This window comes from Pristiophorus japonicus, chromosome 8, assembly GCF_044704955.1.
Source record: "Pristiophorus japonicus isolate sPriJap1 chromosome 8, sPriJap1.hap1, whole genome shotgun sequence".
NCBI classification, from domain to species: domain Eukaryota; kingdom Metazoa; phylum Chordata; class Chondrichthyes; family Pristiophoridae; genus Pristiophorus; species Pristiophorus japonicus.
The window spans coordinates 100,617,973-100,645,611 of record NC_091984.1 but is presented as its reverse complement, the minus strand read 5'-3'; the positions used below and the strand labels follow the sequence as shown (position 1 = coordinate 100,645,611).

At 47.5% G+C, this 27,639-nt stretch overlaps 1 protein-coding gene across 1 annotated transcript in view; it reads right to left on the bottom strand.

Moving 5' to 3' along the window:
- axdnd1 (axonemal dynein light chain domain containing 1) overlaps positions 1-27,639 on the bottom strand; it is a gene marked incomplete at its 5' end in the record, with an annotated part of 368,202 nt that overhangs the window by 291,234 nt on the left and 49,329 nt on the right. Inside the window, one exon of the mRNA XM_070887184.1 lies at positions 9,860-9,981. Within this exon, the coding sequence (XP_070743285.1) occupies positions 9,860-9,981 (122 nt within the window). The remainder of the gene's footprint in view (positions 1-9,859; positions 9,982-27,639) is intronic.

Sequence of the window (27,639 nt, the reverse complement as noted above, 5' to 3'; positions counted from 1 at the left end):
AGGGGTTGTTTGAGTAAAACAGATGTCCGTTCGGGATTCGCTCGGCCGCCGCGATCTTTCAACGAAGCATGGAAAATCTCCTCAAGTCGATTCCAAGGATGGTGGTTTTTCAAGACGACATCCTCATCACGGGTTGTGATACTGAAGAACACCTCCACAACCTGGAGGAGGTGCTACGCAGACTGGACCGGGTAGGTCTGCGACTGAAAAAGGCGACGTGCGTCTTCCTAGCTCCAGAGATAGAATTCCTGGGGATGAGGGTAGCAGCAGACGGGATCAGACCGACTGCGTCCAAAAGGAAGCGACCCAGAGAGCACCCAAACTCCGTAACACGACGGAGCTGCATTCGTTCCTGGGGCTCCTGAACTATTTTAGTAACTTTCTTCCCAAACTGAGCACGCTGTTAGAGCCGCTACATGTGCTCCTACACAAAGGTCACGAATGGGTCTGGGAGGACAGCCAGGAAAGGGCTTTTGATAGAGCACGCAATTTGTTATGCTCCAACAATCTGTTAACGCTATATGACCCATGTAAGAAACTTGTTTTAACGTGTGATGCATCGTCTTATGGGGTCGGGTGTGTGTTGCAGCATGTTAATGCCAAGGGTCAGTTACAGCCGGTAGCTTATGCCTCCAGAAGTCTGTCCCAGGCAGAAAGGGGCTACGGCATGGTAGAAAAGGAAGCGCTTGCATGTGTACATGCAGTAAAAAAAATGCACCAGTACCTGTTTGGCAGGAAATTTGAGCTGGAGACAGATCACAAACCCCTAACGTCCCTTTTGGCCGACAACAAGGCCATAAATGCAAATGCGTCGGCCCGTATACAGAAGTGGGCACTCACGTTAGCCGCCTATGACTATACAATTCAGCACAGACCGGGCACTGAAAACTGTGCCGATGCACTCAGCAGGCTTCCACTAGCCACCACCGAAGGGGCAACCGAGCATGCTGCTGAGATGGTCATGGCTGTTGAAGCTTTCGAAAGCGAAGGCTCACCCGTGACAGCCCGTCAGATCAAAGTCTGGACAAATAGAGACCAGCTACTGTCTTTAGTCAAGAAATGTGCCCTGAATGGGGACTGGGCAGCCACGTACGGGGCATGCCCTGAGGAATTTAAACCATTTCACAGGCGCTAGGATGAACTCTCGATTCAGGCCGATTGCCTACTATGGGGAAACCGTGTAGACATGCCCCAGATGGGCAGAGAGGCGTTCATCAGCGAACTCCACAAGGAGCACCCGGGCATTGTCATGATGAAGGCAATTGCCAGGTCACACGTTTGGTGGCCAGGGATAGATGCGTTCGCAGGTGCAACACGTGTGCCCAGCTGGGCAATGCACCCAGGGAAGCCCCCCTGAACGCCTGGTCCTGGCCCACCATGCCATGGTCACGCATCCATGTGGACTACGCAGGTCCTTTCATGGGAAAAATGTTTTTGGTTGTCGTCGACGCCTACTCCAAATGGATCGAGTGTGACATTCTCAATTCAAGCACATTCTCTGCCACGGTAGAAAGTCTACGGGTACGGGCAATGTTCGCCGCCAATGGTCTACCGGACGTCTTGGTCAGCGACAAAGGCCCATGCTTTACAAGCATTGAGTTCCATGGCAGGAAATGGTATCAACCATGTCAGAACGGCACCGTTCAAGCCGGCCTCAAACGGCCAGGCAGAACGAGCAGTGCAGATAATCAAACAGGGGATGCTCAGAATCCAATGGGGTTCCCTACAAAGCCGCTTATCACGCCTCCTGTTGGCCAATAGATCCCGACCACACTCGCTCACAGGGGTTCCACCCGCAGAGCTGCTAATGAAAAGGACGCTCAAAACCAGGTTATCCCTTATACACCCCACCATGAAAGAAATTGTTGAGAGCAGGCGCCGGTCACAATGTGACTACCATGACGGGAATGCGAGGGCGCGATGTATTGATGTCAATGACCCTGTCTTTGTCCTCAACTACGCTGCAGGGCCCAAATGATTCTCAGGCACTGTGATTGCCAAAGAGGGGAATAGGATTCTGGTAGTTAAACTTACCAATGGACAAATCTGCCGCAAACATGTGGATCAAACAAAAGGAGGTTCAGCAACTCCATAGAAGAAGCAGAGGAAGAACATGATGTAGAGTTCACTCCACCACAGGTGACCGAACACCGGAACCAAGTGGAGGAGAGCCCAGTCACTGTGGGCAGTCCAGACAGGCGTGAGGCACCACAAACAGCAGACACTCAGGCCAGCGCCAACAACCGGAGCCCCAACTCAGGCGCTCTACAAGGGAGCGTAAACCACCAGAGAGACTTAACCTGTGATCCCAATAAGACTTTGGGGGGGGGAGGTGATGTCATGTATTCAACTGTCATTGTAATCCATGTATAAACTGACCTAAGTTGTACACCGTGAGAACACTAACCACTAGGTGGGAGACACTCCTAACCTGGACTTTCAGGTATAAAAGGGGAAGCTCCACCCATCTTCTCCACTTCAGTGCTGGCTAATAAAGGTTACTGGTCACAGTGACCTTCTCTCTAGTATGGGCCTCGTGTGCATTTGTACTGTATAGTAAGGACATGTTATTTCTCAGCCTTAAACAGCAACCCAACTCGTGAGCAGCAAAGCAGCATTACAGATGGCTAAAGGCCAAGGTCCAACAAAAAACCCGGGACCTAAAGAACAGATGGTAGATGGAGAAACAGCAGCTGGCCGACAGCCATGATGTGCGAGGATTCTTCACCGCAGTCAAGGCCATATACGGACCAAACTTCCAAGGCCCCACCCCACTCTTGGCCAAAAACGGGGAAACACTCACGAAGGACACTGAGGCAGTCAGGGCCCGCTGGAAGGAACACTTCGAAGATCTCTTCAATCGAGACTCTGCCTTTGACTCGAGCGTTCTCGGCTCCATTCCGCAGCATGCTACCTGCCACCACCTCAGTGAGACCCCAACACTACACGAGGTAGAAAAAGCCATAAGACAGCTAAAAAACAAGGCTACAGGAGTGATGGAATCCCCTGCTGAGGCACTGAAGTATGGCGGAAAGGCACTACTGGCGCGAATACACAACCTCATCTCTCTCATCTGGAGGGAGGCGAGCATGCCGGGAGATCTTAGAAATGCAGTGATTGTGACCACCTTTAAAAAAGGGGACATGTCCGACTGCGGCAACTACAGAAGAATCTCCCTGCTATCAACCACTGGGAAAGTCGTCGCTAGAGTCCTCCTCAACCGTCTTCTCCCCATGGCCAAGGGGCTCCTCCAAGAGTTGCAGTGCGGATTTCGTCTCCTCCAAGGCACAATGGACATGATTTTTGCAGCGCCCTCCTCCATTTCTGATGCCCCCAAAAGTACGTCACCATCCTCCGCCTGCTCCACGACAACATGCAGGCCGTGATCCTTACCAACAGATCCATCACAGACCCAATTCACATCCGGACCGGGATCAAGCAAGGCTGTGTCATCAGCCTCTTCTCAATCTTCCTCGTTGCCATGCTCCACCACACAGTCGACAAGCTCCCCGCTGGAGTGGAACTGAACTACAGAACCAGTGGGAGCCTGTTCAACCTTCGCCGTCTCCAGGCCAGGTCCAAGACCACCCCAACCTCTGTCGTCGAGCTACAGTACGTAGATGACGCCTGCATCTGTGCATACACAGAGGTTGAATTCTAGGACATAGACGACGTATTTACCGAGGCGTATGAAAAAATGGGCCTTACGCTAAACATCAATAAGACAAAGGTCCTCCACCAGTCTGTCCTCGCCACACAGCACTGCCCCCCAGCCATCAAGATCCACAGCATGGCCTTGGACAACGTGGACCACTTCCCTTACCTCTGGAGCCTCCTATCAACAAGAGCAGGCATTGACGACGAAATCCAACACCGTCTCCAGTGCGCCAGTGCAGCCTTCGGCCGCCTGAGGAAAAGAGTGTTTGAAGACCAGGCCCTCAAAACTGTCATCAAGCTCATGGTCTGCAGGGCCGTAGTAATACCCGCCCTCTGTATGGCTCAGAGACGTGGATCATGTACAATAGACACCTCAAGTCGCTGGAGAAATACCACCAGCGATGTCTCCGCAAGATCCTACAAATCCTCTGGGAGGACAGATGCACAAACATTAGCGTCCTCGTCCAGGCCAACATCCCCAGCATTGAAGCACTGACCACACTTGATCAGCTCCGCTGGGCAGGCCACATAGTTCGCATGCCAGACACGAGACTCCCAAAGCAAGCACTCTACTCGGAACTTGTCCACGGCAAACGAGCCAAAGGCAGGAAGAGGAAACATTACAAGGACACCCTCAAAGCCTCCCTGATAAAGTGCGACATCCCCACTGACACCTGGGAGTCCCTGGCCATAGACCACTTAAGTGGAGGAAGTGCATCCGGGAGGGTGCTGAGCTCCTCGAGTATCGTCGCCGAGAGCATGCAGAAATCAAGCGCGGGCAGCGGAAGAAGCGTGCGGCTCCCTGCCCACCCTTTCCCTCAATGACTATCTGTCCCACCTGTGACAGAGACTGTGGTTCTCATATTGGACTGTACAGCCACCTAAGAGCTCATGCTAAGAGTGGAAGCAAGTCTTCCTTGATTCCGAGGAACTGCCTATGATGATGAGATGCCAGTGTTGTAGCTGTATTGGAATAGTTTGGCTAGAGCCGCGGCTAGTTCTGGAACACAAGTCTTCAGCACGACAGCCGGGATATTGTCAGGGCCCATAGCCTTTGCTGTATCCAGTGCGCTCAACTATTTCTTGATATCACGTGGAGTGAATTGAATTGGCTGAAGACTGGCTTCTGTGATAGTGGGGACCTCTGGAGGATGCCGATATGTATCATGCACTTGGCATTTCTGGCTGAAGGTTGCAAACGTATCAGCCTTGTCTTTTGCACTCATGTGCTGGGCTCCGCCATCATTGAGGATGGGAATATTCATGGAGCCTTCTTCTCCCATTAGTTGTTCAATGGTCCACTACTATTCATGACTGGATGTGGCAGGACTACAGAGCCTTGATCCGATCCACTGATTGTGGGATCACTTAGCCCTGTCTATAGCATGCTGCTACCACTTTTAAGCATGCATGTAGTAGCCTGTGTTGCAGTTTCCCAGGTTGGCACCTCATTTTTAGGCATACCCGGTGCTGCTCCTGGCATGCTCTTCTACACTCCTCATTGAACCAGGGTTGGTCTCCTGGCTTGATAAGCAGGATATGCCGGGCCATGAGGCAACATATTGTGGTGGAATACAATTCTGCTGCTGCTGATGGTCTACAGCGCATCATGAATGCCCAGTTTTGAGCTGCTAGATCTGTTCTGAATCTATCCCATTTAGCACGGTGGTAGTGCCATGCAACAGGATACCGGTAGGACAGGACATAACCAGGAGTGGTGATGGAGGAGTATGGGACATTGGTTGACAGATATAATTCTGTGAGTGTGACTATGTCAGGCTGTTGCTTGACTAGTCTGTGGGACAGCTCTCTCAATTTTGACACAAGTCCCCAGATGTTGGTGAGGAGGACTTTGCAGGGTCGACTGGGCTGAGTGGGCCATTGGCATGTCCTGAGCCGGTGCTGAGGTCGATGCTGGGTGGTCCGTCCGGTTTTATTCTTATTGTTTCTTGTAGCAGTTTTATCAACTGTGTGACTTGCTAGGCCATTTCAGAGGGCAGCTAAGTCAATCACATTGCTGTGGGTCTGGAGTCACATATAGGCCAGACCAGGTAAGGATAGAAACATGGAAAATAGGTGCAGGAGTAGGCCATTCGGCCCTTCGAGCCTGCACCACCATTCAATATGATCATGGCTGATCATGCATTTCAGTACCCCATTCCTGCTTTCTCTCCATATCCCTTGATCCCTTTAGCTGTAAGAGCCACATCTAACTCCCTTTTGAATATATCTAATGAACTGACCCCAACAACTTTCTGTGGTAGAGAATTCCACATGCCCACAACTCTCTGAGTGAAGAAGTTTCTCCTCATCTCGGTCCTAAATGGCTTACCACTTATCCTTAGACTGTGACCCCTGGTTCTGGACTACCCCAACAACGGGAACATTCTTCCTGCATCTAACCTGTCTAAACCCATCAGAATTTTATATGTTTGAATGAGATCACCTCTTATTTTTCTAAATTCCACTGAATGCAAGCCTAGCCGATCCAGTTTTTCTTCATATGTCAGTCCTGTCATCCTGGGAATCAGTCTGGTGAACCTTTGCTGCACTCTCTCAATAGCAAGAATGTCCTTCCTCAGATTAGGAGACCAAAACTGTACACAATATTCAAGATATGGCCTTACCAGGGCCCTGTACAACTGTAGTAAGACTTCCCTGCTCCTATACACGAATCCTCTCGCTATGAAGGCCAACATGCCATTTGCTTTCTTTACTGCCTGCTGCACCTGTATGCCAACATTCAATGGCTGATGCACCATGATACCCAGGTCTCGCTGCACCTCCCCTTTACCAATCTGTCACCATTCAGATAATAATCAGCCCTCTTGTTTTTACCACCAAAGTGGATAACCTCACATTTATCCACATTATACTGCATCTGTTATGTATTTGCCCACTCACCTAACCTGTCCAAATCACCCTGCAACCTCTCAGCATCCTCCTCACAGCTCACACTGCCACCCAGCTTAGCGTCATCTGCAAACTTGGAGATATTACATTCAATTCCTTTGTCTAAATCATTAATGTATATTGCACTGAACCTTGCGGTACCCCACAAGTCACTGCCTGCCATTCTGAAAAGGACCCGTTTATTCCTACTCTCTGCTTCCTGTCTGCCAACCAGTTCTCTATCCACGTCACTACATTATCCCCAATACCATGTGCTTTAATTTTGCACACCAATCTCTTGTGTGGGACCTTGTGAAAAGCCTTTTGAAAGTCTAAATACACCACATCAACTGGCCCCCCTTGTCCACTCTACTAGTTACATCCTCAAAAAATTCTAGAAGATTTTTCAAGCATGATTTCCCTTTCATAAATCCATGCTGACTTGGACCGATCCTGTCACTACTTTCCAAACGCGCTGCTATTACATCTTTAATAATTGATTCCAATATTTTCCCCACCACCGATGTCAGGCCGATAATTCCCTGTTTTCTCTCTCCCTCCTTTTTAAAAAGTGGGGTTACATTAGCTACCCTCCAGTCCATAGGAACTGATCCAGAGTCAAAAGAATGTTGGAAAATGACCACCAATGCATCTACTATTTCTAGGGCCACTTCCTTGAGTACTCTGGGATGCAGACTATCAGGCCCGAGTGATCTATCGGCCTTCAATTTCCCTAACACAATTTGCTGACTAATAAGGATTTCCTTTAGTTCCTCCTTCTCATTAGACCCTTTTTCCCCTAGTATTTCCAGAATGTTATTTGTGTTTTCCTTAGTGAAGACAGAACCTAAGTATTTGTTCAATGGGTCTGCCATTTCTTTGTTCCCCATTTTGACTTCACCTGATTCTGACTGTAAGGGACCTACATTTATCTTCACTAATCTTTTTCTCTTCACGTATCTGTAGAAGTTTTGCAGTCAGTTTTTATGTTCCCTGCAAGCTTACTCTCATATTCTATTTTCCCCCTCCTAATTAAACTGTTTTTCCTCTTCTGCTGAATTCTAAATATCTCCCAGTCCTCAGATTTACAGCTTTTTTTGGCCAATTTATGTGCCATTTCCTTGGATTTAACACTATCCCTAATTTCCTTTGTAAGCCACGGTTGAGCCACCCTCCCCGTTTTATTTTTATGCCAGAGAGGGATGTACAATTGTTGAAGTTCATCCATGTGATCTTTAAATGTCTGCCATTTCCTATCCACTGACAACCTTTTAAGTGTCTTTCACCAGTCTATCCTAGCCAATTCACATCTCATACAGTCGAAGTTACCTTTCTTTAAGTTCAGCACTCTAGTCTCTGTATTAACTGTGTCACTCTCCATCTTAAATGAAGAATTCTACCATATTATGGTCACTCTTCCCCAAGGGGTCTCGCACAACAAGATTGCTAATTAATCCTCTCTCATTACACAACACCCAGTTTAGGATGTCCACCTCTCTAGTTGGTTCCTCGACATATTGGTCTAGAAAACCATCCCTTATACACTCCAGGAAATCCTCCTCTACCGTATTGCTATCGGGATGGCAGATTTCCTTCCCTAAAGAACATTGGTGAACCAAATGGGTATTCACGACTATCCAGTAGTTTCACGGTCACCATTACTGATACTAGCTCTTTTGTTCCAGATTTAATTAACTGAATTGAAATTCCACAGCTGCCGTGGTAGGATTTGAACTCACGCCTGTGGATCATTAGTCCAGGCCTCTGGATTACTAGTCCCATAACTACCATTCCCTGTGACAATCATTACTTGCAATTAGACTGCCCCCAATATTGGTCCAGCTTTCCACTGTAATACCAATGAGCTTGATTTTTTTAGACTAGAATCATGACTACAATCATTTTAATGAGGAGTGAGCACGCGTTTTGAAGTGGCGCACCATAACCTTTTTAGTCTAAACACTGCCAATTCTTGGCTATAATGAATTTCTAGCCCTATCACCTTTAACATCTTGCAGAGTGTTTCTTTGCACACCATTCCAAAGTTAAAGAATCCACAATGCAGCACGATATATCCAGTAAGCTGAAAGGGTTCTCTATTTGACCTCTTGGCTTATTATATTTATCTCAATATTTGTCAAATAAAGATGTATTCTGGGTTGTAGGTAGCTTGAGGTCACTAACAGAATCACTTCGGGGCCGGCCACCAAAGGATCATGGCCTACCTCAAGATTATCGGTTGGGGAAGGAGGGAAGAACACATCGGGGCAGGCCACCAGAGGATCGTGGCCAGCCTCAAGATCACCGGGAAGCGGGGCCGGAAAGGTTTAAGGAGGCCTCATGAGGGGGCCTCTGATCGAGGGGGATGGGTTAGGTAGGGACCCCCGTTGAATTCGGCAGCACAAGGCCCATGCAATTTCAACTCCGAGGCCTCATCTGTTTGCCGTTGGTCAGCTTCTCGCCTGTTTCGGAGAGGAAGTAGTAAATAACTGCAGAGCTGGATGGGTGTGGAATTTCAGATGGCCAGAGGAACGGTCGCCAGCGACTAGGTAAATTGTGAGGATGGATTTTCAGGGGGTTCTCATGGGATGGATGGAGCGTGGAACCTAGGGCAGGGAAGCTTAAACTGCTGCTCCTCCTGATCCAACAGGACATTTTTTTTAAGTTCTTTTTTATTACCTGTTTGGTCCTCCTCTAGCTCTGGATCGTCTTCACGGAGTCTTCACTTGGCAGGAAAGCCACAATGGCTTCCCCATTCAGGCCACAGTAAACATTGCAAACAGGGCCCGATGGCATGAGCGGGCCCCAATCTGTATATTTAAAGAAGGACCCCACTGGCTTCAAGTGAGTGTCTTTGCCACCTGCTCAGAAGAGCAGATTAAAATAGAAAACAGCAGAATTAGTACAGGACTTAGTGGGTAAGTCACCTGGCCGATTGTGTCAAGGATTAAAATTAGCCATAAACTAAGTTTTTTTTCCCCACTGTGTTACACGTTTTACTTTTACTTTAAAGAACATATCAAATCTACTTTACACATTAAATAGCAGCAGCATTATTACAGCTGCAATTTGATTGGTTGTTTGATTATATATTACTAATAATGTACCAGTGTTGCAAAAAAAACAAAATTGAACTCAAGTGCATATTTTTGCTCGTGTCCTACAGTCGACAAATAACATAAGCAATGCACTATTAACACACATTATTTACCACATGCCAAGCAATGTAGGCTGTAAAATTTAGGAGGAAGTGATAATTAGTAGAATACAGCAACCTTCTAATCAGCAATCACCTATAGCGATGACAGACCTGATTTTGGCAAGAAGCTCTCCTCGCTCTGCACAATCCACGCTGATCTGACGGATAAGCTCGTGGAACACAACGTTATAAATGTCTTGCTCCTTTTTCACCAGGTCCAGCAAATGATGCATCTGTCCAAATGGATATCATAACATAGTTGGAAAATGGAGTTAAACTGATTGGAATCTACATATTCACTTTCAATTAATAAAATGAAACAAACACCTTGACTGATCCCGCCACCTGAACATTATTTTAATTAAACAATCACAAAGATTTACTAAAAACAACATGGTACAGATTTTTTTTATTTTGCGTAATTTAGTTGAAAATCTATAATGCTGCAAAGAATGGAGAAAACACTAGATAAATCAAGAAACAATGATTAGGGTATATGTCAAACACCATTAGGAAAGAAATGCTAAGGGGTTAATTGGTGCCCTGCTGCTCATACTCCTCTGGAGCAGATGACAGAGTGGTACAATGAAAACATCCATGGGTGCTAAAGCTCCCTCAGGAAACAGAATCATTAAAATACAGAACTAGGGAGTAAATTGCAGGTGTTACTAGCATTGTAAGTAGGGTGGGAAGCAAGCCTCTCTTGGGCAGCTCATCCTAATGGTGTAGTTAAGCCAAAACTGTGCCACATTGCAATTCTTTGTAAAATTAATTGCTACTGATCTCCTTTATAGTATTGGAAATAACAGTATGGAGGAATCTTACACATTAAGGCTATACCTGCAAGGGGTAAGTAATTCCGCATTCCCAGTAGGGAAACTTCCTGTGGTCATAACTCCCACTTGAAGAATAGGAATGCAGAATTAGCCCAATGCTATCAATATCAACAAGACCTGTAATACTAATCTCTGGCAAAACAAAACAAAAATATAAAATCAAGTTTAGTGTATAACAGAGCCTTGAAGAATGATTCTTTCTTTTTGTTGTTTTTTTTTCAACTCCTTTTGTCTCCCTGGCAACACACTGCATTCCTAGCTGAGAATGGAAGCCATACCTTCAGCTGCCTAGGCCTTAACAAGAGATTAGTGTGCAAAATTAAGGCACATAGGATTGGGGGAAATGTATTGACGTGGATAGAGAACTGGTTGGCAGACAGGAGCAAAGAGTGGGAATAAACGGGTCCTTTTCAGAATGGCAGGCAGTGACTAGTGGGGTACCGCAAGACTCAGTGCTGGGACCCCAACTATTTACAATATATATTAATGATTTAGACGAAGGAATTGAATGTAATATCTCCAAGTTTGCAGATGACACTAAGCTGGGTGGCAATGTGAGCTGTGAGGAGGATGCTAAGAGGCTGCAGAGTGACTTGGACAGATTAGGTGAGTGGGCAAATGCATGGCAAATGCAGTATAATGTGGATAAGTGTGAGGCTATCCACTTTGGTGGCAAAAACAGGAAGCCAGATTATCTGAATGGTGACAGATTAATAAAAGGGGAGGTGCAATGAGACCTGGGTGTCATGGTACATCAGTCATTGAAAGTAGGCATGCAGGTACAGCAGGCAGTAAAGAAAGCAAATGGCATGTTGGCCTTCATAGCGAGAGGATTTGAGTATAGGAGCAGGGAGGTCTTGCTGCAGTTGTACAGGGCCTTGGTGAGACCACACCTTGAGTATTGTGTGCAGTTTTGGTCTCCTAATCTGAGGAAGGACATTCTTGCTTTCGAGGGAGTGCAGCAAAGGTTCACCAGACTGATTCCCGGGATGGCAGGACTGACATATGAAGAAAGATTGGATCGACTAGGCTTATATTCACTGGAATTTAGAAGAATGAGAGGTGATCTCATAGAAGCATATAAAATTCTGACAGGATTGGACAAGTTAGATGCAGGAAGAATGTTCCCGATGTTGGGGAAGTCCAGAACCAGGGGTCACAGTCTAAGGATAAGGGGTAAGCCATCTAGGATCGAGATGAGGAGAAACTTTTTCACCCAGAGAATTGTGAACCTATGGAATTCTCGACCACAAAAAGTTGTCAAGTCCAGTTTGTTGGATATATTCAAAAGGGAGTTAGATATGGCCCTTACAGCTAAAGGGATCAAGGGGTATGGAGAGAAGGCAGGAATGGGGTATTGAAGTTGCATGATCAGCCATGATCATATTGAATGGTGGTGCAAGCTCGAAGGGCCGAATGGCCTGCTCCTGCACCTATTTTCTATGTTTCTATGTTAAGCTCTGGAATTCCCTCCCTAAATCTCTCTACCTCTCTCTCCTTTAAGATGCTCCTTAAAACTTATTTCTTTGACTTTTTATGTGTACTTTTTATTATGTTGTCTCCTTGATGGGTTAGATGGTAGATTGTCTATTGTAGAAAAATAACTGCATTATAATACTGTTTCTTACATCCTTGGTCATCTCTTGTAAAATAAATTAATTTGATGCTTTTAAACTTAAAATGAGTAGATCTGATGAAGGCAGCTAAAAGGAATAATCAGACAAGGGCATGTTATCAAACGCTTAACTAGCTCCCAAGGCAAGGATAGGCAAAAGTTGAGACTCACCCACTTCCTATGATCAATGACATCTTGCCACAGATGCCAAATGTAAAGGTCTTCACTAAAGCAAGGAGCGTTTCTTGCAATGTGAACTAGACACAGAGTCCTCCTACTTCACAACATTCCAGACTCCATGAGGACGATAGCGATATAATAGAATGCCATTTGGCATCAGTCCTGCCCCAGAAATCTTCTAGCCGAAACTGGACCAGAACCTCGAGGGTCTAGATGGAGTCTACAAGATTGCAGATGATATCTTGATCACTGGACGCGGTGAGACACTGAGGGCTAGAATTTCCCTAACCTGTTTTTCTGGCGCCCTCACTCGAGCTGCGCCGCTTTTGTCTGCCTCCAAGCACGCCGAAAAAAGACCTCCGTATTCTGGCCACTTCCTAGCCTCTCCTCCATCGAGGCACAATGGATTGGGGCAGAGCCAGGTCCCGGCGCTGAAAACAGTGCCGGGACCTCTGCACATGTGCGCATGTGCAGTAGCTCCTGGCAGGCCGTTTCTCCAAATGCGCGCTGCAGGCTGTGTGGGAGGGACCCGAAGCATGCCGTCCCTAGCTCTGGCCGAATGGGCTCCCTCATCGGCGGCCAGAGTGTGCTCTGCAGGGTGTGTCATCTGATTGTTTTGTTTTCTTCCCTTCATATCAAAAGATGATTTGATTCCTTTCAGCCTTGGATTAGGGGATTTACAGATTAAAAACACTTTTAGAAAATCAAGATGGAACTTTGGACTGGGAGGGGCCCGTAGTGATGGTTCTTGAATCCACCAGTGCCGATGCATTTGAGCTGACTGTAAAACTCCTGAAGAGTTTCTGAGGGTCTGGGTTTGTAACTCTCGACCAGATGAACCGGGATTCATGCGGGTGTTTGATGCCATGCCGGACATCAGTCTAGACGTGCTTCGCAAGAGGGTACTTCCACCTCCCACCCCCGCCCCCTCCCCTCTCTTCCCCCCCTCCTCTCTTTCCCCCCCTCCTCTCTTCCCCCCCTCCACCCTCCTCCCTTCCCCCTCCTACTCTCTTCCCCCCCTCCTCTCTTTCCCCCACCGCCCTCCTCTCTTTCCCGCCCCCACCCCCCCTCCTCTCTTTCCCCTCTCCTCCTCTCTTCCCCCTCTTCCTCTCCCTCCCCTCCCCCTCCTAGCCCTGGCCGAATGGGCTCCCTCATCGGCGGCCCACTGCGTTCCCTAAGGTAGGACTTTTATTTTTTATTTGTTATTTACTGATTGATTTTGGTGCTTTAGGGGCATGGTTCCTTCTACTTTATTTGTTAATTAATTGCTTATTACTTTTTGTGCTTTGTTTGGTGCTTGGTGGTGCTTTAAATGTAGTTACTTGCGCCTATTCCTTAACTGTAAGTAAGGTCTTTCTGTGCGGACAAAAGTGGACACATACACTGCTCTAAGTTAGTTTAATACAACTTTTTTCTGGCCAAATTGGCATAAATGGTGCAAGTGGCTGGGAACGCCCCGTTTTGAAAAAAAAACTGACCTAACAAAAAACCTAACCAACTCACTTACACTGGCGCAAATTAAATGGCCATATTTGCAACTAAAAAGATACACCAGAAAAATCAAGTTACACAAAAAAAAATGGTGCAACTCATTGGGAAATTTGGACCCTTAAAGAGGCCAATCACGATCATGACGCAAATTTATGCAAATTCATGCAGAGATGCAGAGAGCGAAACATCAAACTAAACTTCGAATACAAGAGCTCCCAAGTGAAATACATGGATCACAGTGATGGGCTCAAAACCGACCCAAGCAATCAACGAAATGCAGAAACCACAGGATGTCGCAGGTGTACAACGATTTATCAGCATGACGAAGTACCTCGCAAAATTCTTGCCAGATCTTTCAGACCTCAGCAAGCCTCTGCGACGGCTTACTTATAAAGGTACGGTCTGGAAATGGATTGAAGAACAAGACAAAGCGTTTGAAACTATCAAACTACATGTGACAGATTCTCCGGTGCTCAAGTATTTTGACCACAAACTTGCAACCGAAGGTCAGGAAGATGCTTCAAGCAAGGGTCTTGGGTTCGTCCTTCTGCAACAGGGACAACCAATTGCATACGCGAGCCGAGCGCTCACTCCAGCAGAAACGCGTTGCTCTCAAATCGAAAAGGAGCTGCTTGCTTAAGTCTTCGGATTGGAACGAAACCATTAATATGTATATGGTCGCAAGATCATGCTATGGACAGATCATAAGCCTTTGGTTGCCATACAACGCAAGCCGTTATCTGCAGCACCCAAGCGACTACAACGTCTGCTCATTCGGCTCAACCAATAGGACGTCGAAATAAAGTATCAACCAGGAAAAGAAATGTACCTAGCAGACACCCTCTCGCACATCTCTCCACGTTTTTGAGGTATCACCAACTGAAATTGCAGTGGAATGCATCCACATGGTGGACTTTCTCCCACTCTCCAAACAAGGACTGACTAACAACGCGCAACTGCAAGCGACTCCAAACTACAACTGGTCATACAACAAATCACAACAGGATGACCAGAAACAACACATGAATGCCTGCCTGAAACACATGCATACTTCAAAGTTTGTGGCGAACTCACAACACAGGAGGGCATAGTCTTCAAAGGCTATCGCTGTCTCATACTAAAAACTCGGACATCCGACATTCGTCAGCGACTTCGTGCGGCTCACACTGGCGTCAAGAGCACTCTTCGACATGCCAGAGAATCCATTTACTGGCCAGGGCTGAATAGTGACATTAAAGACTATGTTTCAAAGTGTGAAACATGCAACACTTGGATAAAGAATCAGTAAGACAAAGTTTTGTTGTTGTTTGTTAAATTTTTAATTGTTTACTGCATGTATTCATAAGAAGTTAATTACATAGAAACAGAGCAACATAGAAAATAGGTGCAGGAGTAGGCCATTCGACCCTTCGAGCCTGTACCACATTCAATATGATCATGGCAGATCAAGCTTCATCAGTACCCCACTCCCGCCTTCTCTCCATACCCGCTGATCCCCTTAGACATAAGGGCCACATCTAACTCCCTCTTGAATATATCCAATGAGCTGGACTCAATAACTTACTGTGGTAGAGAATTCCACAAGTTCATCACTTTTTGGGTGAAAAAGTTTCTCCTCATCTTGGTCCTATATATGGCTTACCCCTTATCCTTAGATTGTGACCTCTGGTTCTGGACTTCCCCAACATCGGGAACATTCTTCCTGCATCTAACCTGTCCAGTCCCATCATAATTTTATATGTTTCTATGAGATCCCCTCTCATTCTTCTAAATTCCAGAGAGAATAAGCCTAGCCGATCCAGTCTTTTTTCATATGTCAGTCCTACCATCCCAGGAATTAGTCTGGTGAACCTTCGCTGCACTCCCTCAATAGCAAGCACGTCCTTCCTCAGATTAGGAGACCAAAACTGTTATGTCCTTACACTCTACTGCAAATCAACACGAGGCACATTTTGGAGACAAGGTCACTCTGTGACCTGTACCTTTATTCACAGGACCAAGGAGTGCTGACCCTGCGTGGGACCTCCCTTTATATACCTGGATGACCAGGTGAGGAGTGTCTCCCACAAGTTCACCCCCTGTGGTCAAGGTGTGCATTTCTCAGGTGTTTCCAGTGTACAGTATTGTTACATGAAGGTTAGTTACATGATAGTTCCATACATGACATCACCTCCTCCCCCAACGTCTTTGGGTCAAAGATTGAGTCTTTCAGGTGGTCGACGCTCTCTCGTGGAACGCCGCAGTTGGGGCTCTGGTTGTTGAGCCTTGGCATGCGTCTTTGTCACCTGTGGTGATTCCGGCTCGTCCGGGCTGACCACAGGGACTGTGCATGCTGCTGAAGGTTCTTGTTGCTCGTTCACTGGCAGTGGTGTGGGCAGCATCTCATGATTTTCCTCAGGTTCCTCAGTGTCCATGCTGAACCTTTTTTTTTTTTACTTGGTCCAGATGCTTGCGGCATATCTGTCCATTGTTGAGTCTGACCACTATGATCCTATTCCCCTCTTTACCAATTACAGTACCCTCAAGCCACTTGGGCCCCAAAGCATGATTAAGAACAAATACAGGGTCATCGATTTCTATACATCTCCCCTTTGAGTTATGGTCATGGCACTCATTTTGGGACTGGCGCTTGCCCTCAACAATGTCTGACAGGACTGGATGAATGAGAGACAGCCGAGTTTTAAGTGTACGTTTCATGAGTAGTTTCGCTGGCGGGACTCCCGTGAGCGAATGCGGTTGGGACCTATAGGCCAGCAGGAGGCGCGATAGGCGGCATTGAAGGGAGGGTCCTTGAATCCGGAGCATGCCTTGTTTTATGATTTGGACCGCACGTCCCAGAAATGAACGCAACTCCGATGTGTTGCCGGGCCTGGGTGCGCGACGGATCGCCTCTGTTTTGGATTCGGTAGGCCGGATCCCATCTGCAGCAACCCTCCTGCCCAAAAACTCGACCTCTGGGTCAAAACACACACTTAAGACTTCTTTAGTCGCAGGACTACCCGGTCCAGTCGGCATAGCACCTCCTCCAGGTTGTGGAGGTGTTCCTCGGTGTCTCGACCCGTGAAAAGGATGTCGTCCTGAAATACGATTGTTCCGGGGATGGATTTGAGCAGACTTTCCATGTTCCTTTGAAAGATAGCGGCTGCTGAACGAATGCCAAACGGACACCTGTTGTAAACAAACAGCTCCTTGTGCGTGGTGATGGTGGTCAGTAGCTTGGATTCTTCGGCCAGTTCTTGGGTCATGTAGGCCGAGATGAGGTCCAACTTGGTGAACAGCTTGCCACCTGCCAGTGTGGCAAAAAGATCCTTCGCTCTTGGAAGCGTGTATTGGTCTTGTAGTGACACTCGGTTGTAATCGCCACAAATCCTGACCGAGCCATCCGTTTTTAGGACAGGGACGATGCGGCTTGCCCAGTCGCTGAATTCAACGGGCGAAATTATGCCCTCTCTTAGCAACCTGTCCAACTCACACTCAATTTTCTCCCGCATGACTTATGGCACAGCTCTGGCTTTGTGGTGCACTGGTGTGGCGTCCGGGGTTGTCATGTATCTCACATTACTGTTTATAACTGTATCTTACCATGCTATAGATGACTGTAACTGGATATGACCTGTAACAATTACCACAAAGGGTGCACTTGCAGGAGAGACTCCATACCTGCCCCACTGAGGTATATAAAGGGAGGTCTCAGGCAAGTGCGGCACTGAAGAGCTGGAATTAAAGGTGCAGGTCCTGAGTGACCTTGACTTCAGCATGTGTCTCGTGTAAGTCAGTACATTAGAGTCAGGACTTAACAGTGGCGACAAGTTACGGGATCACAGAATCCACAGAATGCTACCAATAGCTCAGATGAGAAATACAATGCTGGAGACAATTGGGATGACTTTATAGAAAGGCTCCAGCAAAGCTTTGTGACTTTATAGAAAGGCTCCAGCGAAGCCTTGTAATCGCCACAAATCCTGACCGAGCCATCCGTTTTTAGGACAGGGACGATGGGGCTTGCCCAGTCGCTGAATTCAACGGGCGAAATTATGCTGGGCGACGATAAGGCAGACAAGAGAAGAGCCCATCTCTTGACCAGATGTGGCTCGAAAACATACGCTTTAATGAAAGACCTGCTGGCACCCGAGAAACCAGCAAGAAAGTTGTTTGAGGAGTTGAGCACACTGGTGAGAGACCACCTGAAGCCAGCAAGCAGCCTACACATGGCCAGACACAGGTTCTACAACTACAGACGCTATGTGGGCCAAAGCATACCCGATTTCGTGGCGGAACTTCGGAGGCTGGCTAGTTCATGTGAGTTCCCCGATGAACTAAGGAGAGAAGTACTGAGAGACTTTTTTATTGAAGGAATAGGCCACGCAGGCATATTCCGAAAGCTTATAGAGACTAAGAACTTGACTCTAGAGGCAGCAGCACTGGTCGCACAGACGTTCTTGGCAGGCGAAGAAGAAACGAGGCTGATCTATACATCGGGTACGACAACCAACGAGGCATCGGAACAAGGGGTTCACATTGTGAAACAAACCGCTACCCCCACACATAGACAAAGGCAGGAGAGCAGGCCTTCAACAGCAGACAGGTATATGAATCGGAAGGGTCGGAAAACGGACCAGAAGATGGTTGGAACAGTGCACGGTACAGCGGGTTAACACGATCAAGCTCCAATGTTCTTACACCAAGATGCCTCCAATTATGATGAGGGTTCTACTCAACGGGATATCCGTCAACATGGAACTGGACACGGGGGCCAGTCAATCCCTCATGAGCGTTCAACAATTTCAACAGCTGTGGCCGCACAAAAGCAACAAACCAAAACTCACAAAGATCGACAGCAAACTAAGGACCTATACTAAAAGGAATCATCCCAGTCCTTGGCAGCACCATGCTCTCAGTCACACACAAAGGGATGGTGAACCTGTTGGGGAGAAGCTGGCTAGCAGAACTTAATTGGAAATGGGATGATGTTCACGCTATGTCGTCAGAGGAACGGACCTCCTGCTCAACAATTCTAAGCCGTTTTGAACATCTCTTTCAGCCAAGTGTGGGCACCTTCAAAGGGGCCAAGGTTAGAATCTACATCACACAGAATGCCAGACCGGTCCATCACAAGGCTAGAGCTGTGCCTTATGTGATGAGGGAAAAGATTGAAAACGAACTGGACCGGCTTCTGCGGGAAGACATAATTTCTCCCGTGTAATTCAGCGACTGGGCAAGCCCCATCATCCCCGTCATGAAGCCTGATGTATCCGTGCGAATCTGTGGGGATTACAAGTCTACCATAAACAGAGTCTCCCTCCAGGACCAATACCCGCTGCCCAGAGCGGAGGACCTATTTGTCACGTTGGCTGGAGGAAAACTTTTCTCGAAACTTGACCTCACATCTGCGTATATGACGCAAGAACTGACCGAAGAGTCTAAGCTACTCACCACCATCAACACACAGAGGCCTTTTTGTGTACAATCGATGCCTATTCGGCATCAGGTCGGTAGCTGCGATATTCCAGCGCAACATGGAGAGTCTGCTCAATTCCATCCCGGGGACGGTTGTGTTTCAAAATGACATACTCATCACGGGCAGGGACACCGACTCTCATCTCCGCAATCTTGAGGAAGTACTAAGTTGATTGGATCGGGTAGGCCTAAGAGTTAAGAAATCCAAGTATCTGTTTCTCGCACCTGAGGTTGAATTTTTGGGCAGAAGGATTGCCGCTGATGAAATCCGCCCAACCGAATCCAAAACCGAAGCGATTCGCCTGGCACCCAGGCCCAGGAATGTCTCGGAATTGCGTGCCTTTCTCGGGCTACTCAATTACTTTGGGAACTTTATGCAGAACTTGAGCATGCTGCTGGAGCCTCTCCACGTGCTACTCAGAAAGGTGTGCGATTGGTTTTGGGGGGATGCCCAAGAACGCGCCTTCAATAAGGCACGTAACCTTCTATGTTCCAAGAATGTTTTAGCCTTTTTTGACCCAGGTAAAAAGTTAGTCCTTACATGTGGTGCGTCAGAGTACGGGGTCGGGTGCGTTTTACAGCACGTCAATGATGCGGGTAAATTGCAGCCCGTTGCTTATGCTTCCAGGTCACTTTCGCGGGAGGAGCACAGGTATGGTATGGTTGAGAAGGAGGTGCTCGTGTGCGTGTACAGTGTCAAAAAGATGCACCAATACCTTTTCGGGGCCAAGTTTGCGTTAGAAACCGACCACAAACCTCTCACGTCCCTACTATCCGAGTGCAGGGCAATCAATGCCAACGCCTTGGCGCGCATTCAGCGGTGGGCACTCATGCTGGCGGCTTACGACTTCACGATAAGGCACAGACAACTGTGCCGACGCGCTTAGCAGGCTACCCCTGGCGACCACAGAAGGGTCCGACGAACAGGACTGTGAGATGGTCATGGCAATCAATGCCTTTGAATCCACAGGTTCACCCATGGCGGCTCGCCAAATCAGAGCCTGGACAACCAGCGACCCCACGTTATCTCTAGTTAAAAGATACGCTTCAACTGGTGACTGGGCAGAGGCTCGCGATGCCTGCCCCGAGGAGGTCAAACCCTTCCATAGGCGCATGCATGAACTCTCACTACAGGCAGACTGCCTGATGTGGGGCAGCCGAGTAGTTATGCCCTTACAAGGCAGAGAGGCGTTTGTCCGGGAGCTCCATTGAGCACCCGGAGATCGTCCTTATGAAGGCCATAGCCAGATCTCATGTCTGGTGGCCTGGCATTGACGCGGACTTGGAGCTCTGCGTTCGTCGGTGCCCAACTCAGTAATGCCCCCAGGGAGGCCCCTCTAAGCCCCTGGCCCACCAAACCGTGGTCGCGGGTGCATGTAGACTATGCGGGCCCATTCATGGGCAAAATGTTCCTCGTAGTCGTTGATGCATTTTCAAAATGGATCAAGTGCACCATTTTAAACTCGAGCACCACCTCCACCACTGTGGAGAGCCTTAGAACCATGTTTGCAATGCACGGCATTCCTGACATATTGGTCAGTGATAATGGTCCGTGCTTCACCAGCGCAGAATTTCACGATTTTATAGTTGACCACGGTATAAATCACGTTAAGACGGCACCTTTCAAGCCGGCCTCCAATGGCCAGGCAGAGCGAGCAGTGCAGATCATTAAAAAGGCATGCTCAGAATCCAAGGTCCCATGCTGCAAAGCCGCCTGTCACGACTGCTGCTGGCATACAGATCTCATCCGCATTCGTTGACTGGGGTTCCCCCCGCGCAACTATTGATGAAACGATCCTTAAAGACCAGGCTCTCGTTAATCCTCCCAGACATGCATGAAATTGTTGAGGCTAAGCGTCAAAAGCTAACTGAGTACCATGACTGAAATTCGAGGGGGAGGTGGAATGAGATAGGGGACAAAGTGTTTGTGCTAAACTATGGCCGGGGTCCCAAATGGCTTGCAGGGACAGTAATAGACAAAGAGGGAAACAGGCTACTGGTTGTACAAATGGACAATGGCCAAACCTGCCGGAGCCATGTAGACTAAGTAAAAAGTAGATTTACTGATAACACTGAAGAACCAGAGGCAGACTACAATGTGGAACTCACACCACACCTGGTGGACAGACAGATGGAACAACCTGAGAAAAGGGCAGTCTCAACAGATAGCCCAGGCGAGATACCAGCAATTACACCGAACGAAACAGACAGCCCAGGCGAGATACCAGCAATCACACCGAACGAAAAACAAGCACAAAGGCAAACAACTGAACCACAACTAAGACGCTCCACACGAGAGCGCAGACCACCTGAAAGACTGAATCTATAAAGGCAATAAGACCTTTGGGGAGGGTGATGTCATGTATCTCACATTACTGTATATAACTGTATCTTACCATGCTATACATGACTGTAACTGGATATGACCTGTAACAATAAGCATACCTTACCACCAGGGGTGCACTTGCAGGAGACACTCCATACCTGTTCCACTGAGGTATATAAAAGGGAGGTCTCAGGCAAGTGCAGCACTGGAAAGCTGGAATTAAAGGTGCAAGTCCTGAGTGACCGTGACAATCAGCATGTGTCTCGTGTAAGTCAGTACATTGGAGTCAGGGCTTAACAGGGGTGATACGTATCACTACTTTGGTACCTTTAAAAGTACCGACACCAGGTTGAAATAGTGACGCAAACTTTTGTAAGACCTGTGAGTATGAACTTCGCTCCACAGATGAAATGGCGTGCACATCCCCCCCATTTCCAGTTCATCTCGGCGAGCCAGCTTCTCCCCAAAAGCGCGGGACCATTTCCCGGGACAATCCAGAGTGGCATTATGTGTGACCACATAACATTGCACTGCCTAGCACTGGGATGATCTCTTTGGTGTACGTCCATAATTGCATGTCAATGCGTTCTAGTTTGGGTCTGCTAGCTCTGAGTGGCCATAGTTTCTCGAATTGTTGGACACTCATAAGTGACTGGCTGGCTCCTGTGTCCAGCTCCATGCGTACCGGGATGCCGTTTAAAAGTACTCTCATCATCATAGGTGGAGTCTTTGTGTATGAGCTGTGGATGTTTGCCACCTGAACCCGCTGAACTTCAGCGTCCATTGCTGTGTCCCAAGCATAAACCTGCCTTGCAGACCCTTCTTGTGGTTCATCCGCTTCGTAAACCAGCCTTGCTGCAGACTTTCTGCGCATTCTGGCCAAATGTCCACTGAAGTTACAATGTCTGCAGATAAATTGTTGAAACCTGCAGGTTTTCGCAGCATGTCTGCCCCCGCACCTCCAGCATGAGCTGAGATTGTTGTGAACAAAAGAACTGTTACCAGGCATTCCTCTTTGATTGTCTCTTTGGTTACTCTTGAGCACTCAGTTAGTGGGTGTCAATGGCCCCATCCCGGGATGTATTGTCCCTTGTGATGGTGTAAATGTCCGTTCAACCTGCCATTGTCTCTGTTGAGGACCCACCCGAGAGTCTGTTACTGCCTGGTTGGTGTCGAATTGCCCTTGTCTGCCTGCGGGGTTCTGAGTCGTGTTTACCATGTTAACTCCCTGCTCCATCGCCACGTTGGGAGCAGAGTTGCACGCGTATATGATCTTGGTTTCCTCCTCCCCCACCATGAAGGTTTGAGCCATCAACGCCGCTGCTTCCAAGGTCAAGTCCTTGGTCTCAATTAGCTTCCTAAAAATCCCGACATGACCAATGACCTCAATGAAGAAATCCCACAACATCTCCCTCCTGCAGCCGTCTGTGAACTTAGAGGCTGGCCAAGCACCGAAGGTCCGCAACAAAGTCCGGTATGCTCTACCCTTCCCGACGTCGGTGCGTATAGAAACAGTGTCGGGTCATGTGTATACTGCTCGCCGGTTTGAGGTGCTCACCGATTAGTTTGCTGAGCTCCTCAAAGGTCTTGTCCGCCGGCTTCTCGGGTGCGAGGTCTTTCATCAGCGCGTACGTCTTAGGTCCACAGCTGGTCAGTAGATGCGCCCTTCGCTTGTCAGCCGCTGCATCTCCCAGCCAGTCCTTCGTGACAAAGCTCTGCTGGAGCCTCTCAACGAAATCGTCCCAGTCCTCACCAATACAGTACCGTTCCTCTGTGCTACCGGTGGCCATTCTTGTGAGTTGTTAATTCCCGTTTCTCGTTGCCAAATGTTGTGTCCTTACACTCTATTGCAAATCAACACAAGGCACATTCTGGAGACAAGGTCACTCTGTGACTTGTACCTTTATTCACAGGACCAAGGAGTGCTGACCCTGCGTGGGACCTCCCTTTATATACCTGGATGACCAGGTGAAGAGTGTCTCCCACAAGTTCACTCCCTGTGGTCAAGGTGTGCATTTCTTAGGTGTATACAGTGTACAGTGTTGTTACATGAAGGTTACAGTTACATGAAGGTTACATACATGACAAAAACTGCACACAATACTCAAGGTGTGGTCTCACCAAGACCCTGTACAACTGCAGTAAGACCTTCCTGCTCCTATACTCAAATCCTCTCGCTATGAAAGCCAGCATGCCATTTGCTTTCTTTACTGCCTGCTGTACCTGCATCCCTACCTTCAGTGACTGATGTACCATGACACCCAGATCTCATTGCACCTCCCCTTTTACTAATCTGTCACCATTCAGATAATAATCTGCCTTCCTGTTCCTGCCACCAAAGTGGATAACCTCACATTTATCTACATTATACTGAATTGCACATTCACCTAACCTGTCCAAGTCACCCTGTAGCCTCTTAGGATCCTCCTCGCAGCTCACACTGCCACCCAGCTTAATGTCATCTGCAAATTTGGAGATATTACATTCAATTCCTTCATCTAAATCATTAATGTATTGCACTGAACCTTGCGGCACCCCACTAGTCACTGCCTGCCGTTCTGAAAAGGACCCGTTTATTCCCACTCTTTGGTCTGCCAACCAGTTCTCTATCCACGTCAATACATTACCCCCAATACCATGTGCCTTAATTTTGTACACTAATCTTGTCAAAAGCCTTTTGAAAGTCTAAATACACCACATCCACTGGTTCTCCCTTATCCACTCTACTAGTTGCATCCTCAAAAAATTCTAGAAAATTTGTCAAGCATGATTTCCCTTTCATAAATCCATGCTGACTTGGGCCGATCCTGTCACTGCTTTCCAAATGCGCTGCGATTACATCTTTAATAATTGATTCCAGCATTTTCCTCACCTAATCGGTCTATAATTCCCTATTTTCTCTCTCCCTCCTTTTTTAAAAAGTGGAGTTACATTAGCTACCCTCCAATCCATAGGTACTGATCCCAGAATCCATGGAATTTTGGAAAATGACCACCAATGCATCTACTATTTCTAAGGCCACTTCCTTAAATACTCTGGGATGCAGACTATCAGGCCTGGGGATTTATCGGCCTTCAGTCTCATCAGTTTCCCTAACACCATTTCCTGACTAATAAGGATTTCCCTCAGTTCCTCCTTCCCGCTAGACCCTCGGTCACCTAGTATTTTCGGGAGGTTATTCGTGTCTTCCTTAGTGAAGACAGAACCAAAGTATTTATTCAATTGGTCTACCGTTTCCTTGTTCCCCATTATGAATTCACCTGATTCTGACTGCAAGGGACCTACATTAGTCTTCACTAATCTTTTTCTCTTCACATTTCTATAGAAGCTTTTGCAGTCAGTTTTTATGTTCCCGGCAAGCTTCCTCTCATACTCATACTCTATTTTCCCCATCATAATTAAACCCTTTGTCCTCCTCTGCTGAATTCTAACTTTCTCCCAGTCCTCAGGTTTGCTGCTTTTTCTGGCCAATTTATATGCCTCTTCCTTGGATTTAACACTATCCCTAATTTCCCTTGTTAGCCACGGTTGAGCCACCTTTCCTGTTTTATTTTTACACCAGACAGGGATGTACAATAGTTATAATTCATCCATGTGATCTTTAAATGTCTGTCATTGCCTATCCACCATCAACCCTTTAAATATCATTCGCCAGTCTATCCTAGCCAAATCACGTCTCATAACATCGAAGTTTCCTTTCGTTCCTTCCTTTCTTTAAGTTCAGGACCCTAGTCTCTGAATTAACTGTGTCGCTCTCCATCTTAATGAAGAATTCTACCATATTATGGTCACTCTTCCCCAAGGGGCCATGCACGACCAGACTGCTAATTAATCCTCTCTCGTTACATAGACCCAGTCTAGGATGGCCAGCTCTCTAGTTGGTTCCTCGACATATTGGTCGAGAAAACCATCCCTTATACACGCCACGAAATCCTCCTCCACAGTATTGCTACCAGTTTGGTTAGCCCAATCAACATGTAGGTTAAAGTCACCCATGATAACTGCTGTACCCTTATTGCATGCATCCCTAATTTCCTGTTTGATGCCATCCCCAACCTCCCTACTATTGTTTGATGGTCTGTACACAACTCCTACTAACGTTTTCAGCCCTTTGGTTTCGCAGCTCTACCCATATAGATTCCACATCATCCAAGCTAATGTCCTTCCTAACTATTGCATTAACCTCCTCTTTAACCATTAATGCTACCCCACCTCCTTTTCCTTCCTGTCTCTCCTTTAATACCCCTGGATGTTGAGTTCCCAGCCTTGGTTACCCTGGAGCCATGTCTTCGTAATCCCAATTACATCATATCCGTTAACAGCTATCTGCGCAGTTAATTCGTCCACCTTATTACGAATGCTCCTCGCATTGAGACTCAGAGCCTTCAGGCTTGTTTTTTTTAACACTCTTTGTCCTTTTAGAATTAGGTTGTATTGTGGCCCTTGTTGATTTTTCCCTTGATTTCTCTGCCCTCCACTCTTGCTTTACTCCTTTCTATCTTTTGCTTCTGCCTCCATTTTATTTCCCTCTGTCTCCCTGCATAGGTTCCCATCTCCCTGCCATATTAATTTAACCCCTCCCCAACAGCACTAGCAAACACTCCTCCTCGGACATCAGTTCCGGTCCTGCCCAGATGCAGACCGTCCGGTTTGTACTGGTACCCACCTCCCCCAGAACCGGTTCCAATGCCCCAGGAATTTGAATCCCTCCCTCTTGCGCCATTCCTCAAGCCACATATTCATCTGAACTATCCTATAGATGTCTATAGATGTAGTCCTTACTACTAGAGGGATCAAGGGGTATGGCGAGAAAGCAGGAATGGGGTACTGAAGTTGCATGTTCAGCCATGAACTCATTGAATGGCGGTGCAGGCTCGAAGGGCCGAATGGCCTACTCCTGCACCTATTTTCTATATTTCTATCCTGCAATTCCTACTCTGACTCGCACGTGGCACTGGTAGCAATCCTGAGATTACTACCTTTGACGTCCTACTTTTTAATTTAACTCCTAGCTCCCTAAATTCAACTTGTAGGACCTCATCCCGTTTTTTACCTATATCATTGGTACCTATATGCACCACGACAGTTGGCTGGCCCCCTCCCCCTCCAGAATTCGCTGCAGCCGCTCCGAGACATCCTTGACCCTGGCACCAGGGAGGCAACATACCATCCTGGAGTCTCGTTTGCAGCTGCAGAAACGCCTATCTATTCCCTTTACAATAGGATCCCCTACCACTATAGCTCTCCTACTCTTTTTCCTGCCCTCCTGTGCAGCAGAGCCACCCATGGTGCCATGAATTGGCTGCTGCTGCCTTCCCCTGATGAGTCATCTCCCCCAACAGTACACAAAACGGTGTATCTGTTTTGGAGGGAGATGACTGCAGGGGACCCCTACAATACTTTTCTTCCACTGCTCTGCCTGATGGTCACCCATTCCCTATCTGTCTGTGTAACCTTTACCTGCAGTGTGACCAACTCACTAAACGTGCTAGTCACGACATCCTCAGCATCGCGGATGCTCCAGAGTGAGTCCATGTGCAACAATGCGGTCTGTCAGGAGCTGCAGCTGGACACACTTCCTGAACACATAGTAGTCAGGGACACTGGGAGCATCCTTGATTTCCCACATAGCACAGGAGCAGCATGACACGGGTCTGGGCTCGCCTGCTATGGCATAACCCTTAAATTACGTAATTTGGCAACAATGCCAAAGGTTACCTACTGATAAGAAAAGAAAAAGAAAAAGTTTTCATGTTTTGAAAGTTTAGCTCTTAATTTAAACCAATGCCCAAGAAAAAGAGAGAAATACTGACCAACCAATCACTTCCCTGCTTTCCTGTAATGTCATACTTTGAATCTTTTTATTTCTTATCCTCCCAGGTCAGTTGGTGCTGGTTGGGCTGGCTCCCTTTATCTCCCGCTCCGATCAGCTGTTGCTCTCGCGGTGTGTGTGTCCCGGCTCCTGCTCGCGCTCCCTTTAACTCCC